The 18,352-nt window shown below is 38.1% G+C and overlaps 2 protein-coding genes across 2 annotated transcripts in view; one reads left to right on the top strand and one right to left on the bottom strand.

The window, feature by feature from the left end:
* LOC106136609 (myotubularin-related protein 13) overlaps positions 1-18,352 on the top strand; it is a 71,867-nt gene that overhangs the window by 37,214 nt on the left and 16,301 nt on the right. Inside the window, exons 11-22 of the mRNA XM_060950214.1 lie at positions 28-136; positions 1,117-1,301; positions 6,864-6,999; positions 7,716-7,834; positions 8,704-8,798; positions 9,318-9,480; positions 10,298-10,403; positions 10,740-10,874; positions 15,892-16,066; positions 16,451-16,593; positions 17,333-17,490; positions 17,974-18,128. Coding sequence (XP_060806197.1) covers positions 28-136; positions 1,117-1,301; positions 6,864-6,999; positions 7,716-7,834; positions 8,704-8,798; positions 9,318-9,480; positions 10,298-10,403; positions 10,740-10,874; positions 15,892-16,066; positions 16,451-16,593; positions 17,333-17,490; positions 17,974-18,128 — 1,679 coding nt within the window. The remainder of the gene's footprint in view (positions 1-27; positions 137-1,116; positions 1,302-6,863; positions 7,000-7,715; positions 7,835-8,703; positions 8,799-9,317; positions 9,481-10,297; positions 10,404-10,739; positions 10,875-15,891; positions 16,067-16,450; positions 16,594-17,332; positions 17,491-17,973; positions 18,129-18,352) is intronic.
* LOC132903104 (uncharacterized) lies at positions 2,581-4,715 on the bottom strand. Its single transcript, XM_060950461.1, has 4 exons — positions 4,657-4,715; positions 3,871-4,026; positions 3,220-3,378; positions 2,581-2,757 (listed from the first exon to the last, which is right to left on the bottom strand). The coding sequence occupies exons 2-4, from the start codon at positions 4,015-4,017 to the stop codon at positions 2,581-2,583; spliced, it is 483 nt and encodes a 160-aa protein (XP_060806444.1). The 5' UTR covers positions 4,018-4,026; positions 4,657-4,715.

Genomic DNA, 18,352 nt, shown 5'->3' with positions numbered 1-18,352 from the left:
GGAATACTAATAGTATTTATCCCTCAGGGTCATACCAACACGAGGCCCAGCTCCTCGTATAGTGCCGGTATCGGCTCCTCCCACGGGAGCCGACCACGAGCTGATGATGCTCAGCAACTCCGCCAGGAGACTGGAGGTCAGTATCAATTTACGAAGCTCATTAGAACCAACCTTCAACCACTAAGTTTGCCCTTGACCTCTGAGCTGTCGAACTTGCGATTCGATTTACACCTGCGTCGGCGCACTAACTACATTGTAACATTTTCACTGGACGTTAATTACACGGACGGATACAATATCTTCTCTCTTCTATTTTTAGCCCCTTAAACCAAATGTTAATCGAGATGCGCAAGCGCTGTCGCCAAAAGGCATAGGCCATAGATTAATTTATCCAAAAACAGAGGCCAATATTTTTATTCTACCCACTATGTGGTATTTAGTGGAAAAATAACCTAAAGCGTCAGACATAGCGTTTCTATATTAAACGCGTTAGAGCGTTTCACACTTGGCAAAGGGGATTGTTCTAAGTGTTTATCGATAGCCCTCTGACCCGCTTGGCCCGGAACTACAAAAATAATCTAAGGCGTCAGCGGCATAGCTTTTCTATATTAAACGAGTCCGAGCGTTTCACACTTGGCACATTCGCATTATTGTAAGAGTGATATCTATATGTACAGTGTGGTTCCCGGCACCAATACAAAAAAGAATAGGACCACTCAATCTCTTTCCCATGGATGTCGTAAAAGGCGACTAAGGGAATAGGCTTACAAACTTGGGATTCTTTTTTTAGGCGATGGGCTGGCAATCTATCTCTATTTGGATCTCAATTCTATACATACATACATATCATCACGTCTATATCCCTTACGGGGTAGACAGAGCCAACAGTCTAGAAAGTCTTTTCTAGACTGTTGGCTCTGTCTACCCTGTAAGAGATGGAGTGGTCCTATTCTTTTTTTTATTGGTGCCGGGAACCACAGGGCACTCCTGAAAAGACTCAATTCTATCATTAAGCCAATTAGCTGAACGTGGCCGATCAGTCTTTTCAATACTGTTATCTCTGTCTACCCCACAAGGGATATAGACGTGAACATATGTATGTGGGCACCGTTGCAGGTGCTGCGCGCATGCGTGGCGGCCATCTTCGAGGGCCGGTACGCGGACGCGCGCAAGGCGTTCCCGGGCGTGCTGCGCGCGCTGGCCGCCGCCGCCGCGCGCGCCGCGCTGGTGGCCGAGCTGGCCGCGCGCCTGCCCAGCAACAAGCAGCTGCTGCAGCACCAGCAGTTCGAGCTGCTGGCCAGGTCGGTGCCGTTCATCACTCAGCTCACACCGTACACTCTTCTGTTTTATGGCTTCCACCGGACTTTCGGTGATTCTGCCTATGTCATCGTTGGAAGAGACACGAAGTTACGGAATTGGAGTTTCTTTCTCTCTTTCTTTTCTATATTATGGCTTCTACTGGACTTGCGGTGATATGCCAATGTCATGGTTTGATGAGACACGAAGTTACGAAATTGGATGGTATACGATTTGAAAGAAGAAGGTTAACAAATATACGAACACAACAAGTAGGTATTGTTAGTAAAAACATTTTTAAATCGATATTTTTTTTATCGATTATCATAATAATCATTAAGACCGTCAATCGCTTAGCATTGAAACTAATGTACTTACCACTGGTACAGTCGACTACAGAGAAACTTTGACCACCTTCTAACCTTGGTTTGTAAATCGGGGGATTCATATTTATCTCAAACAATTGTCATGTACAGGCGCCTACGGATAAACATTTGTAGGATTCGAACATATGCACCTTGCAATAGGCACAGTTTTATGAATCAATGACAATATACCTATATGCATATATATATGTACATATATATCTGTATCAAAATGTTTAGTACAATTGACCTTCAACGACATTACATGAACAAGATTTTATCAAACGGAAGTCGCTTGTAGCTTATTTTGCCATGACACCAGATATTTTATTGAAAAGTTAGTGCCATAAATTAGACCAGTTTTCCACAAAAGAGGAGACGAGATGAGATGTGTTTTAAGTAACCAATAAGATTTAGTTATTTCAATTACCAATTACATCTCTCCGCTTAGCTTCGGTCCTTTTGTGGTCTTGGGGTGCATTAAGAGAGGATTTATCAGGAGCGCCCGCGGGATAGGGTATTAACGAAATTTTTAAAATTGAGTCTTAATGTATTGCGATAAAGCACACAATCCTTAACTGTCAAAATGTTGAGTTTTATATTTAAAGTGTGCTTTATTGTAATATTCAAAAATACATTTTGGTTCGGTTTCTTTTTCAGCGGGATTGTGGGTTTATAGATATACGTCGATCAGAATTTAGAATAGTCAGTTATCAGAAATATAGATGATTATATATTCATCTCTCCTCTCATGGGTCTACTGGAAGAGATTTCTATTGAAATAAATAGCACCTTTATTATAAACTTATTAAATACTTCTGTATATAATTGTTTGTACCTACGTTAATAAATAAATAATAAAAATAGATTAATAATGGTGCACATAAAAAAAAACTAAACGCAACTTTTCCAACAAATTTTATTCTTCCTCCTCCTTGTCGCAGACTTCGTCCGTAAAATTGGCGTACAACATTGCGCACGCTACTATAACACCATTCCTGTCTATAGTCGTGACCTTGGCTCTGAACTCCCCAATTATGCCGTCCTCTGGTAAATCGCAGAATTCAATCTGGAATCCGGAACAGGAGTGCGCGCCCTGAAACGTTTTCATTGCATTATGAGAATTTGTAATTTTTTTTTTTATTTTTGGCGGTAGATAACAATACTTTATTTCGGGATGAAATTCGATGTTATTATTAGTAGGTACTTGTTTTGTTAAGAACCTTATAATTGGAACCACTTCATATCTTTCCGATGGATGACGACTTTGAGATAGGCTAATTAACTTGGGATTTGTCTTTTAGGCGATGGGCTAGCAACCTGTCACTATTGGAATCTCAATTCCATCGTTAAGCCATACATCTGAACATGGTCTCACAGTATTTTCAAGACTGTTGGCTCTGTCTACCCCGCAAGGAATATAGACGTGATTGTATGTATGTATGTAGGTAGCTGAAGACCCAGAATAACATATAGGCTACTTTTTATCCCGGGAGTCCCCGCGGGAATGATCCCACGAGGGCGAAGTCGCGGGCGGCCTCTAGTATGTTATACGTACTGCTGGTATCTCATCAGTGGATTCTATTTGCATGCAGCCCATGAACGCCTCCACGTTTTTACCGCCGTTGTCCTTGCAGAAACACAGCATGCAATCATGCTTTATCATATTGTAGTCCTTCCATCCGCCCTCTGTCTGTTTTGCTACGTCCACGTGCAACTGAAAATTAAATAAATTCGTTCATTCATTCATTCGTTCAGCTATTGAACATGTCATTTCGAATATAGTCAATGTTCAGACAGTTATGGTGCTCGACTAAAATAAATGTTATGCACAGATTTTCAATCCTACATACATACATAAAATCACGCCTCTTTCCCGGAGGGGTAGGCAGAGACTACCTCTTTCCACTTGCCACGATCTCTGCGTACTTCCTTCGCTTCATCCACATTCAAAACTCTCTTTATGCAAGCTCGGCGGTTTCGGGTACTTTTCTTCGGGTCCTTAATTTTCAATCCTATCGGGATATTTATCTGAATTGTACATTAGTTGGTGTGCTAACCTTACGCTGATTAGAAACATCTTGAGGACATTGAGGCTACTAGATGTGTAACCAAAATTAAAAAAAAAAAAAACAAAATATTCCGTGGGATTTGATTTGAGAAATCAGAACTGTTTTCTTTTGTAAGTGTCGCTACATGAAATACTTACAGAGTAGCTGCTATCCAATACAAAGTCCAAATTCAGAGAGCCGTTGTATATTTCTACCGTTCGCGATATCTTCTGTTTCGCCACGGACCACTTCAATTCGTACAGTTCGGGATTGTCGCATTCCTCTATAGCGACAAAATGCCACATACCCTTGGACTGAAATTAAAAATAATTATTTTTTACAAACACAAGCTGTGCCCGCGACTTTGTCCGCGTGGAATAGTTATTTTGGGCATCATTGAAGCCCTCAAGGATGAATAATTTTTTTTCAGAAATAAGCTAAAAAGTTTGTTTGTTTATTTGAACGCGCTAATCTCAGAAACAATTGGTTCGAATTGAAAAATTATTTTTGCGTTGAATAGACCATTTATCGAGGAAGGCTTTAGGCTATATAACATTAAGCTGCAACTATAAGGAAAATGTGAAAGAAATGGGGAAAATTATTCATCCTTTAGGCTTCAATGATGCCAAAAATAACTATACCACGCGGACGAAGTTGCGGGCACAGCTAGTTATATATATACGCGAAATTAATTAAGATCGGTTCAGTAGGTAAAGCGTGAAGAGTCAACAAACAAAGTTTCTTCCGCATTTTTTTATATTAGTTGGGATTGCCACATTGGCATTTGAAAGCAGGTACTCTTTATAATTGAGTAAACGAACGGACAGCTTGCCCCTCTATGCTTTGGTATTTATGAAGGAGAGGGTCATTTCACTCGTCCACTAATGCTCTCATATTTTAGTATATACGGTTATAGAAAAATATATATATAAACTATCACACACAACGAATCCATCATCGCCTGTCGCCACAGCTACACACAGAAAAACACACACAGCTGTCTTCAACATATTGACTACAAAAATAATAAATAGGATGCTGCGTTAAATATGTACCTTTACGTGTCATGTCTGTATGTAGATGCTATCTGTGGGGAAAACTGACATAATGTTAGGATTCCGTGCCTTGATTAGATGCCTCTGTTTATTGCATATGTACATACATACATATAACCATGTCGATATGCCGAAGTTCCGATGAGACTGATGACAGGCCACATTGAGATTTTTGGTTTAGTGATAGTATTGAGATTCAAATAGCGACAAGTTGATAGCCCATCGCTTAAAAGAAATCCCAATTTGTAAGCCTATTCCTTAGTCGCCTTTTACAATATCAATGGGAAAGGGATGGAGTGGTCCATTTCTTTTTTTCTATTGGCACAAATTGGAAGTGTTATCTATCTAGTGAGAAATGTCCTCGGAGTACGGAACCTTAATAGGTAGCCTTAATTTGTGACAGAATGACATCGTGATAAGTGTGAAATGTTGATGGATGATAGTCATTAACCTGTCATGGTTGCCATTTTTATAATGCAATCATGTAAAGTATCATAAAGGTTATATATCATTTAATCAACGTTAATTAAACTATTGCGTTACAGGCAAAGTACAGTCGGAAATAGGAAATAGAAACTTGTCATGTAATTTAGAGTACCTATAGAAATTTCCCGGAATTCCTCGGGTTCGAATTCCGGCCAGGGCATGATGATGAGAGAAGAACTTTTTCTGATTGGCCTGGGTCTTGGATGTTTATCTATGTATATAAGTATTTATTATAAAATAAAGTATCGTTGAGTTAGTATCTCGTAACACAAGTTTGAACTTACTTCGAGGCTAACTCAATCAGTGTAATTTGTCCCGTATGTATTTATTTATTTATGGGGAATAGTAAAAAGGGAATATTCGTACTTTGAGAATAGGGATTGTACATACTTATATTCATATAATTACATATATATCCCATGCGGGGTACACAGAGCCAACAGTCTCGATAAGACCAATAGGCCACGTTCAGCAGGGTGGACAACCCTTATCACTAAGGGGTATGAAAAATAGATGTTGGCCGATTCTCAGACCTGCTCAATATACTCACAAAATTTCATGAGAATCGGTCAAGTCGTTTCGGAAGAGTAGGTACGGGAACATACATTGTGACACGAGAATTTTATATATAAGACATACATATATACGGGAAAAATTACACAAATTGAGTTAGCCTCGAAGTAATGGTACTTCGAGGTAATGGTGTTACGAGAAACTGAACTCTATGGTATATATGGAAACCTTACAATCATTTTGTCGTCGGCCTCCGAAATCGTGAACAACACAAGAACACAGAGGAGTGACACCAACATGGCTACAACTTTGCCAATCATAGCTCACACCCGGCAGATATATAAAGTATATTCTGGTTCATGACTAAGAGCCGTTTGATATAATCTGTGCATTGTTATTGGTGTGGGATGTCATTAAGCAGAGAGAATAGTTTCTAAATTGATGCTAGACATGGCATCTAATTATTTCGAGTGCAAAAAAATGGGGATCGCTTTATGCAAAATAGTAATAGGACAGTATAAGAATAACAAATAAATATATGTATATATATTGATAGTTTCAAAAATCTCGTTAGGTCTCATTATCTCTCTACTCTATACTAAGTATATGTTATTATTGTGTATTTATGCGTATTTGTATGTATTTATATATATTCTGTGTGCATTTTATTATGTTTAAACATTTATTTATCTTGCTCTGCGCTAACGCTAATCTCCTGTTTGGTTTCCTTTCACCCAAAGGTTGAGTGGAAGAGATTACATTAGCGATAAGTCCGCCTTTGTACCATCTACATATATCTGTTTTGTGCTGTTTTGTATGTTTTACTTTTATGGTGCAATAAAGAGAGATTTTATCTATCTATCTATCTATATATAAGAGCTGAAACATGTTCAGGGTGCGGTGGTCTATTGTTTGATAACACTAACAAATCCACATACCAAATCCTTTCTTAGCGATCGCTTACATAATAGCATCTATCTGCATGTCAAATTTCATCTCTCTCGGCCTAGTATTTTTCGAGATATCGCGATTGAGAGTGAGTAGGTACGTGAGTGAGTGTTTTTTTTTGCTTTATTTATTATTATTATTTTCATCAGATTAATGAACTGCGCTCTACAATTGACGAGTCCGCTCGACGAGCACTCCATAGCGGCGGCCATGTTGCCGCTAGCGACAGCATACTGTCGCAAACTCTGCACCGGCGTCATCCAGTACGCTTACATGTGTATACAGGTAAGTGGAGTTTATAATCCCACTAATGTATATTATAAACTAGCTGTTGCCCGCGATTTCTACCGCATAAATTTCGAATTTTTCAGTAAACGAATTTTTGCTTTCTATTATTCATTCTAAGTGTTCCTCTATCCATTTCAGTCAAAAATACTAAATGTACAGACAAATTATTTTTTCTGTTTTATTATATGTATAGATTAATGTGCCGTGTGGTTCCCGGCACCGATAAAAAACAGAATAGGACCATTCCTTCTCTTTCCCATGGATGTCGTATAAGGCGGCCAAGGGATCGATTTATAAATTTGGGATTCTTCTTTTAGGCGATGGTCTAGCAACCTGTCACTATTTGAATCTCTATTCTATCATCAAGCCAAATAGCTGAACGTGGCCTATCAGTCTTTTCAAGACTGTTGGCTCTATCTACCCCGCAAGGGATATAGATGTGACTATATGTATGTATGTTATATTATAAATGCAAAAGTAAGTCTGTCGATTTGTCATGCTCTCACTCCTGAACCACTGAAATGATTTTGATGAAATTTGGCACAGAGAGAGAGTTGATTCTGAGAAACAACTATTTATTACGAAAAAAGAAACCACGCTGACGACGTCGCGTGCAAAAGCTAGTGAAAGATTAATTTCTTAACATCAGTAGCTGGCCTAAATATTCTGTTGATTCCTTCTCCCGTTTCTTATCCTCGTCATTTCCCCCTCAGGAACATCCAGTGTGGACCAGCCAGCAGTTCTGGGAGGCGGCGTTTTACCAAGACGTCCAGAGAGACATCAAGGCTCTGTACCTGCAGAGCCCTACGCATCACGCTGTGCCTGGTCCAAGGTACCTATGATATTTTTTTTTTATATGCAAATGTGTTTTGTGGGCAATGAAAAAAATTGTAGATTTGATAAGTTTTCTACATTTAATTGTAGGAAGATAAGCGGTGATGGAGGTACCTATGATTTAATACCTATATCTATATACGGGACAAATTACATAGATTGAGTTAGCCTCGAAGTAAGTTAAGGACTCTTGTTACGAGATACTAACTCAACGATACTATATTTTATAATAAATACTTATATATGTAGATAAACACCCAAAACCCAGGCCAATCGGAAGAAGTTATTTTCTCATCATGCCCTGGCCGGGATTCGAACCCGGGACCTCCGGTGTCACAGACAAACGTGACTGAAGCTGCGACACAGAGGCCGTTAAACCTAACATAACCTTGATTATTTAAACCATCGCTGTAAAACGAATTGTGATTTGTATATGTCTATTTTTCTCTCGACACAAAGTATTTCAAGTTGCGTTCAGGTTATAATCATGGAAGCCTTATTAAATCTAAGTGTATATACTGTGAAGTAGAACAAACGCGATGGAAATGAGAGCGCTTAGGTTAGGAGTATGATAGGTATATTAGTCCTAGTCTATATCCCTTGCAGGGTAGACAGAGCCAACAGTCTCGAAAAGACGAGAATGAAGAACGAAGAATTGGCCACTTCAGCTGTTTGGCTTAATAATAGAATTGAGATTCAAATAGCGACAGGTTGCCAAAAAAGGATCCCAAGTTTATAAGCCTATCCCTTAGTCGCCTTCAACGACATCGACCGGAAAGAGATAGGGTGGTCCTATTCTTTTTTTATTGGTTCCGGGAACCACACGGCACAAATATCAAGAAACTAATCAAATTGCGACATTTTCAGGGACGATGACGAGTACATATTATTAAAAGCGCAGGAGCCCAGTGCGTTGGAAATTGCAGCGGAACAGATGAGGCTCTGGCCAACTTTACCTCAAGGTGAGGAATTTTTTATATATATTATATACATACTTACTTATAATCACGTCTATATCCCTTGCGAGGTAAACAGAGCCAGCAGTCCTAATGATAGAATATGTAACTATTTGAGGCAAAATAAGTTTTTGTTTTAAAACGATTAACAAAGAAACTAGTAAACCGAAACAAGCAGCCAAAAAATATTCTGTACATTTTTTATTAAATTTTAAGTCATTCGAAAGAAACAGAAAATTGTCCCAGACAAAACTCCAGTACAAAATAATAATTAGTATAGTATTCGCTTAGTTAATATCGCCTTTGATCGGCGGCGTCTTTGAAGCTAAGCTAAGCGAATAATAAAAAAAAAATATATTTTCAAAAACTCTTTACATAAGTAACACAGTTGTAGATTGGTGCCTCCTTTTAAGCTTTACGCCTGTGCCAGGAGACGCCGCTCTCCTATTAACTACACTACTTATAGCTATAATATAATAGACTGTAGCATCTCGATTTTATTTTTGTTTGTTTTTTTTTTTACAGAAAAACAGAGAGAACTAATAGCGAGCGAGGAATCGACGCTGTACAGCCAGGCGATACACTACGCGAACCGCATGGTGTACCTGCTGCTGCCGCTAGAGGGCGCCGGGCGGCGAGCCGACCACCGCGGCGACGACGACCGCGCCAGCAACAGCATCACCAACAGGTATCACTATCACTACATGTATGTCTGTACATACATATGGTCACGTCTATATCCCATGCGGGGTAGACAGAGCCAACAGTGTTGAAAAGACTGAATGGCCACGTTCAGCTATTTGGCTTGATGATAGAATTGAGATTCAAATAGTGACAGGTTGCTAACCCAACGCCTAAAAAAGAATACCAAGTTTGTAAGCCTATCCCTTAGTCGCCTTTTACGACATCCATGGGAAAGAGATGGAGTGGTCCTATTCTTTTTTGTGTTGGTGCCGGGAACCACACGGCATATGTATGTCTGTATGTATGCTTATATCTTTAAAACTACACACACGGATTTTGATGCCGTTTTTTTTTAATAGATAGAGTGATTCAAGAGGAAGGTTTATATGTGTATATATATAAAATGCTTAATATATTAGAAACACTGATAATTTTAAGATTTCTAATATGTAGTCGTAAATAAACAAGCAAACGCTGGATAAACTCGAACTACTACTAAATATTGTAAACCTTAAAAAGGTGTACAATAAAGTCCGCAATGATATATGTTTATCTCTTAAGGATAACCCACAATAATCAATTTTTATCCTTTACTTTTTATGAGAAATAATAACTTATTCATCCTTCTTCAATGATGCCCAAAATAACTATTCCACGCGGATTAAGTCGCGGGCACAGCTAGTAATAATATAAATAAATTATCAGATAGTTCTGTGATTTCCTGTTTTCTAGCTAATTTTTTGCTCATATTTGCAGTCAGGGCATTACTCTTTTGGGTAAACACATAGGTGAGAATTGAATCTAAAATATTTTTATTATAGTGTAGCGGAATCGGATAGTGCCGATGCGGAGTCTGGATTCGAAGAGGCTGACCCTGGCGAAGCCGGGAACAATGTTATCAAAATGGTCTCCAGATTTGTTGATAAGGTATTTAATAATTAAATAATTTCGAATTGAAATTGGTTATAGTGATGATCTATGATAGAGTATTCTGCATTACGCCTAACTTGATTAGCTAAATTAAGTCAAGAAATTACTGAAAAACAACCCGTTAAAAGTGTTTGAAGTCAAACTAATAAATTGAAAACTTGCTTTGCGTAAAAAAAGTCTTTTAAAAAGTTAGATGACAAACTTGAAAATCGCCTAATAATTGATTGCCTTACTAATTCGAGGGTCGCTATATATCCTTGTCTGATGATAATGCTTGAACTGGGTAATGTTTAAAAATAAATAATATATATTAATTAATTAAAATTACAATAGGTGTGTACGGAAGGCGGTGTGACAGCGGAGCACGTGAGATGTCTCCACCAGATGATCCCCGGTGTGGTTCACATGCACCTGGAGACGCTGGACGCCGTGGCGAGAGAGAGCAGAAGACTACCACCAGTTCAGAAGGTAGTATATGAAAATAAGGAAAATATAAAGGGCCCAGGTGACTACCCTGAGGGACCCTATAATAGTGGGTGCTTTATTCTTTTTGAGTAATGTTTTTGGTTTTATTTAACGATTGTTTATGACTATTTGTTTTGTTGTGAAGTAAAATAAAGAATATGTTATGTTCCACTAAGTCTGTTTATATTTAGATTTTTTTGTATGTCTTATCGAAAGAATTAGTAAATTCAACTATCAAAAAGGTTTGGGAACGAAACTTCAGACTGGAAATAAATAAGTTATCTTCTTCTTAAATTAAAGAGCTAACTCTTGTCGGAAGAGTTAAGTTTTTTCTCTGTTAATTTTAAAATAAGTAATAAATAGTGCCAAAATATTTGACTGCTTCATGCGTTTCACTTGAAGCATAATAGCTAACTTGAACACGCAAAGATGATACGAGGTTAGCAAGAAAAGAAAAGAAAACTGTGTGATTCTTTGATTTAATTTTTTACCGCGTGTGTGTTCATTGAAACTTTTGTATTACTGCATAATGATTGAAGAATTTTCGAACCAATAAGCTAACTAGCACATGTTTTACTTCTAATGCGGGTTGATGCGGTCCACAAAACTTGAGACAGCAATTTCACAGTGGTGCGCGTTGCGGCGTTAGCTGTCCTATATCTAGTATTCTGTAGGTTAGGGGGGAATATTAAGTCATTTGTTAAGGTTCTGTCGAAAGTATGAATTATATAGGTATATATTAATTAAGTAGGTATTGCGAGTTGTTACTCGCTAACTATAGGAATGTGTTCTAACCATAGGAAAATCAATACTTAGTTATATAAAGACAGTATCTATCTATACATATAATAAATCTGTAGAAGGGTCAATAGGCTATTTTACACCATGTAAAAAAAAATATAAAAATGCACGTATCTTATAGATTTTGTAAAAAATAAAAGAAAAACATCGATCATTATTCATAAAAGTGCAATATGGATTTTATAATTCAATTTAAAAAATCCTCTTTTTTAATCTGTTCTTCAAAAGTCGAAAACGCTATCCGCCATGTTGGGTACTGACGTGACGTCATACTTTTAGTAAACAAATATCGAATCGAAAACATATTGATGATGTCAGGCTCTGTTTATTTTGAAATTTTAAAATTTCTATCACGTTTTTGGGTTTTTACTCTTTAATAATTTAATAGAATCATGGAAGACGGTTTTGTGAAAGCAGACAATATAAATCTACCGAGGATTAATACGTTGATGGTGGCGAAATTTTTTGCGTCCAATCCCGATTTCTGTTCTGCTGAGTTAAGAAATGTTAAAACAGCGATGTAAGTATTTATTGTATTAAACATTCTCTTACAATACACAATTATAATAGGTAAATTATTACACAACCAATGCAACATAACCTATTTTTTGTATTGTTTACTAAAAGTATGACGTCACGAGTCAAAACAGCATGGCGGATGGCGTTTTCGCGCGAAAATACAAAATCATAAATAATAAATCGTTTTTAGAGCACTTTTCGGCTTCAAAAAATTTTAATAAAAATTCTATAGGTATAACACAGTCTCAGGATTGATTTAAAACAGTTTTCAAAAAAGAGTGTAATAGCCTATTCTGTACATTGAAAATATTGAAAAAATAAATAGCAGAGGGTGTCACTGGATCGATAACAAACACAAATATGTGATTAAAAAATTTTTTGTCTGTCTGTCTGTATGTTCAGGCATCACGTGAAAACTAACGGTTCGATTTTAATGAAACTTGGTATAATTATACCTTATTATCCTGGGCATAAAATAGGATACTTTTTATCCTGGAAAAAAACGAAGAAAAAAAATCTTAATTTTTCAGTTTTTCCATAGACGTTGTTCTGTAAAACCGCGAACACACGTTACGTTACCCGCAGTGGATTCAGCGCCGTAACTGTAGCGCCGAAAGTCGGATTTAGCTTGAACCGTTTGCGGCACACGCGGGCCGCTACTAATTACTATGAATAAAATACTACATAGTTACATTAATTTCCATCAAGCTGAAAAAGAGTATAATTGTTTAAAACACAATCAAAAGCATTATTTCAAAATTCTCCATGATTCCGGTTTAAGGAAAAAAAATATCCAAGGTCAAAGGTGAAAAAAAGGGTGCTTCGCGATTTTTTTCAAAACGGTAAGTTTTTCAAATCGGAAAATTACCTCAGACATTAATTGTAGATCATAAAGTTATCTATAAAAAAGGTATCAATAACTTTTTCAAAAAAGCTACCGCTTCTGAGATATAACGACGCAAAAAGTTGCAAGCGTCATAATATGCACACGTTTCCAAGCCACCTCTGAGGTAGTGTACTATTAGCGCGTTTTTTTTTACCTTTTTTAATATTAAACTTGAAAAAGTCTGAAATAGGTTAGAATAAACACGTGTTTTCACTACTCAGTGGCACTCAAGACTAACTTTCGCATTTATTATTTTAAAAAATTAGAATAACCCTAAGTGAAGAAAATCATCTTAGGACAATAATAGAGATTACAATTAAATCAAATTAAAACTAAAACTACTTATAAAAAGAAAGAAAAAAGATGACTACAAACAAAAATTTAATTTATAAATTGTAGAGTCCCTGCATAGTATCAACATGCGGGAGTGTGCCCAGAAGGCTGGCTGCATTGCCAATTTGAATGGCAATGCTGATTCTCTGAGCCAGATAATTTCCAGCCCTCCGGTCAAGAGATACCTCAATCAGCTTTTTCGACAATTGTCAATTGAGATACCTCAATCAGCTTTTTCGACAATTGTCGGAAAAGCTGATGGGCAAATAGGCCCCCCGGTCCCAGAGTTTCTACCCCAAAAGTTTAAAAAGTATAGGTATTACCGATACCTACATATTTGCGCCTTTTGAGGTATTTTGCCTCATTTGAAGCAGAACCGGCCTTAGATTTAGTAACCTGAAGATGAGACGGCGCAAGTGTGTCGACACAAGTAGCATTCTACACCAAAGGCCGCCCCAATATCCAGGGTACCAAAGTCATACCATCCGGTCTCTTGGCATCATCCCGAGCCAGACCGTTTGGTTCTAGAACGGCTGGAACATGGATGGTGGCAAGAGCACGGAGGATTATATTATTTAGGGCGGCATGGCGCCCTAAACGGTCGGCACTCCTAGGGCATGAGAGGCCGTGGTGTCCATAGCCGTCAACGGTATCCCCGCAAGGACTACTATTATTAAAGTTTTGTATTTTATTTACAATTATAGATTATTATAGTTACTATTATAAAAATTTAAAATTTCTGAGATAAAGCAGGTACCTATACGACCCTAGCCACGTACACAATTAAACAGAGAGACAGATGTTGTCTCAAGGTTTCACTACAGTATAAATGAAGGGACTGGGTTTCATTATACTTATGTATATTTTATATTTTGAATTCAAGTTAAAATTACCGACAGAACAATATTTTTACTTATGTTACTGCTACACAGAGTATATACGAGACGTGCTTATGCATATTATGATGCTTGCAAGTTTTTTCATCGTTATATCTCAGAAAGGGTGGCTTTATTGAAAAAAAATATTGATTCCTTTTTATAGATAACTTTATGATCTACAATCTATGTCTGAGGTAATTTTCCGATAAAACTTACCGTTTTGAAGAAAATCGTGAAAAACCATTTTTTTTACCTTTGACCTTAGGTAATTTTTCTTCCTTAAACCGCAATCATGGGGAATTTTGAAATAATGCTTTTGATTGTGTTTAAAGAATTAAACTAATTTTCAGCTTGATGGGAATTAATGTAGCTTCATTCTTATTTTTTGGTCTAAATTGACCGGACTACTTACTACAGAACGCGAACTAAACAGCAGTAGCTCAATAGAGGGATCTCCTTAATTATTATAGGCCTAGCCGTAATTGGGTCCAATAGATATTTTTAAGATATCATTGTCAGAATTACTCAAAATGGAGAAATAAACCATCCACGCGAAGACCGACATCCGCGCGGACGGAGTCGCGAGGGGAAGCTAGTTTTTAAAATAAAATAGCAATGTTTCATTCCAAATTCAATTCAAAACAGACTGTAAATATTACAATTACAATTAAGGTAGGGTAGGCAATGGGCTAGCAACCTGTCACTATTTGAATCTCAATTCTATTATTAAGCCAAACTACTGAACGTGGCCTTTCAGTCTCTTCTAAACTGTTGGCTCTGTCTACAGTCTGTATGTAGGGTAGTGAAAACTATAGGCACCTAACATACATAGTAAGAAACTCAGCACTATAGATTTGCCTATTCCTTTAAATACAACATTCGAAGTAATCGTATAGATATGTTACATAAAAATAACCACCCACTTTGACAGTGTCGCTGTCTAGCGCCATCTGTGCGATTGAGAAGATAGTTTGGCCGTGAAGCTAGGTAACACACATAAATAGTATGTATCCCTTAGTGGTACAATGCAAAGGTTTCTTGATCCTTACTTGTATTTTTCCTACTAGCTTTAGTTCCGGTTGCATCCTCATATCTCTGAAGGGCTTTAACACTAAGCGACTCCCATCTGACCTCCGCAACCTTTAGTAAACCTAACCAATATTGGAATTGTAAAGGTCAAAAGAGGTTTTGATCTTTAATTGTATATGTATATACTAGCTGTCCCGGCAAACGTTGTTTTGCCATATAAATATTTTTTAAGTAATTTCTACTTTAAAAAAAATATTAAGGGTGGACAACCCTTTTCACTAAGCTGTATGAAAAATAGATGTTGGCCGATTCTCAGACCTACTCAACACGCTCACCAAATTTAATGAGAATCGGTCAAACCGTTTCGGAGGAGTACGGGAACGTACATTGTGACACGAGAATTTTCTATATAAGATATAAATATAGTTAATAAAGAGTTATGAATGTGGATGAAGCGAAGGAAGTATGCAGAGATCGTGGCAAGTGGAAAGAGGTAGTCTCTGCTAACCCCTCCGGGAAAGAGGCGTGATTTTATGTATGTATGTATGTATATAAATATGGCGTGGTATTGTAGCCGCGGATAGCGCCGCCGCCGCTGGTCGCGGGCGAGGCGCTGGCGGGCGGCGCGCTGCGCTGCGCGCTGGCGGCGGACGGGCGCGGCGACCGCGCGGCGCTGCTGCCCGCCGACGGCGCGCTGTTTCTCACCAACTACCGGGTCGTGTTCAAAGGGGCGCCTGCTGATCCTTTTGGTGAGAAATTTTGTCATTTGATAGTTCTTGTTAAGAGTTTCTCATCGTGTTTCTCAATACCCAACAGGGTTTATATTGTACCTATTCAACTGATTTATTTAATGGTTTGCAGTTAAGATTTGAATTGAAAAGATTTGAGATTTTACTATTTCGTCATCCTTCTGAAGTCTAGATTACTAGTACTATAATTGTTTTAAATTTTAGTCCTGGCGTATATAAAGAATGGCTGTTTTCAAAGATGCAACCGATAAATACTCGAGATTCGAAAATGTTTTTTGCACATTTAGCTTCTTGAAATTGCATATTTTAAAGCTAGTTTCTTATAAAACTTATGTATAATTTTGTACATGTTTTTTTTACATTAACTCGTACTCATTCCCGCAGCATGCGAGCAAACCGTGGTGAGATCGTTTCCTCTCTGCTCACTGACGCGAGAGAAATCGGTCAGGACTCATCATTTACCTCATTTGGAGCAGTCTCCTCAAGAGGGGCTCCAACTCAGATCAGCCACCTTCCAGCTCATCAAGGTAAATAGCTTTATTTCTCAGTTTTGGCATATTTTATTAGTTTTTGTGGCGCCTCTGAGACACTGAGAAACCGGTAGCATTTATTCAATTACTATCATACAAGCTCATTAAGGTAAGAAGCCGAATATTTCTCAGTTTTGGTAAATTTTATCTGAGACACTGAGAAACCGATCAGAGCTCAACTCATTAAGGTGTTAGGTACCTTGATATGTTAAAAGATAGCTGATGAAAAAAAAGATCTTAATTCTTTAAGAGAAAAATCACACGACGTGCTACTGCGGCGACCCCACGTAAAGAGTGGGAAAAGGTAACGACAAATAATAAGTAACCGTGTGAATTTTGGCGACTAATATCGTTTTCCCTTAAGCAGTATAAGCATCTCTGACAAATTTTAAAATATAAATATGTACGGGACAAATTACACAGATTGAGTTAACCTTGAAGTAAGTTCGAGACTTGTGTTACGTATTTTATAATAAATACTTATATAGATAAACATCCGAGACCCGGGACAATCAGAGAAAGTTCTTTTCTCGTCATGCCCTGACCGGGATGCGAACCCGGGACCTCCGGTGTCGCAGACAAGCGAACTACCGCTGTGCCACAGAGGCCATAAAATTTTACATAAGTCCTAGTTTTCAGCTACTCGTTTAATCTGTAAAATAGTTTTTTACTACACCTAATATAATAATTATTTTTTAAATATATCTATATGATAATTTACTCTGGTTTTTCACAGGTGGCACTGGACGAAGAGGTGAGCAGTGAGCAGGTGGAAGCGTTCCGCAAGACGCTCGCCAGGCTCCGCCACCCGGACTCGCCCACGTCGCACTTCGCGCTCGCCAACAGGCAGCGGGAGACGCAACAGAAGCATCAGATCAAACATCACACTCTCAAGTCAGTTTGTTACTTATTTACATACATACTTGAAGTCATGTCTTTATCACTTGCGGGGTAGACAGAGCCGTAAGTACCGAAAAGACTGACGGGCACGTTCAGCTGTTTGGGTTAATGATGGAAATGAGATTTAAAATAGTGACAATGACGCCTTTAAAAAGAATCCCAAGTTTGTAAGCCTATCCCTTAATCGCCTTTTACGATATCCATGGGAAAGAGATGTAGTTTTATTTTTTGTATTGGTGCCGGGAACCACACGGCACTTGCGGGTTTTCTACATACATACATACATACATATGATCACGTCTATATCCCTTGCGGGGTAGACAGAGCCAACAGTCTTGAAAAGACTGAATGGCCACGTTCAGCTATTTGGCTTAATGATAGAACCGAGATTCAAATAGTGACAGGTTTCTATGCTGTAAGAAATGTAACACTATGATTTTACTTTAAAAAAAAAACACAAATCATTATTTTTCACAGAGGATTCGCAAAGAAAACTTTATTGAAGACTGCGCGGAAAGCTGGTCTGAAACCTAAACCTTCGAAGCGACAGAAATACGTGCTGCCGTCGGCTGACGCCAGGTCGTTGACCTCGCCCCCCCTCATGTCCTCGCTGTCAGCTGATACGTTGTCGTGTGAGTATAATGTGCCGTGTGGTTCCCGCCAAAGTGCCGTGCCGTGAGTATAAAGTAACGTAAATATGCCGTGTGGTTCCCGGCACCAATAGAAAAAAAGAATGGGACTTTTCCATATCATTCCCGTAGATGTCGTAAAAGGCGACTAAGGGATATGGACGTGATTATATGTATGTTATACTTCTTCTTAATGCAAGTAATTACTTGTGTATGTTCGTGAAATA

This window comes from Amyelois transitella, chromosome 21 (genome assembly GCF_032362555.1).
Source record: "Amyelois transitella isolate CPQ chromosome 21, ilAmyTran1.1, whole genome shotgun sequence".
NCBI lineage: Eukaryota > Metazoa > Arthropoda > Insecta > Lepidoptera > Pyralidae > Amyelois > Amyelois transitella.
Note: the sequence above shows the minus strand (reverse complement) of the source record. Positions and strands in the feature narration are given on the sequence as shown.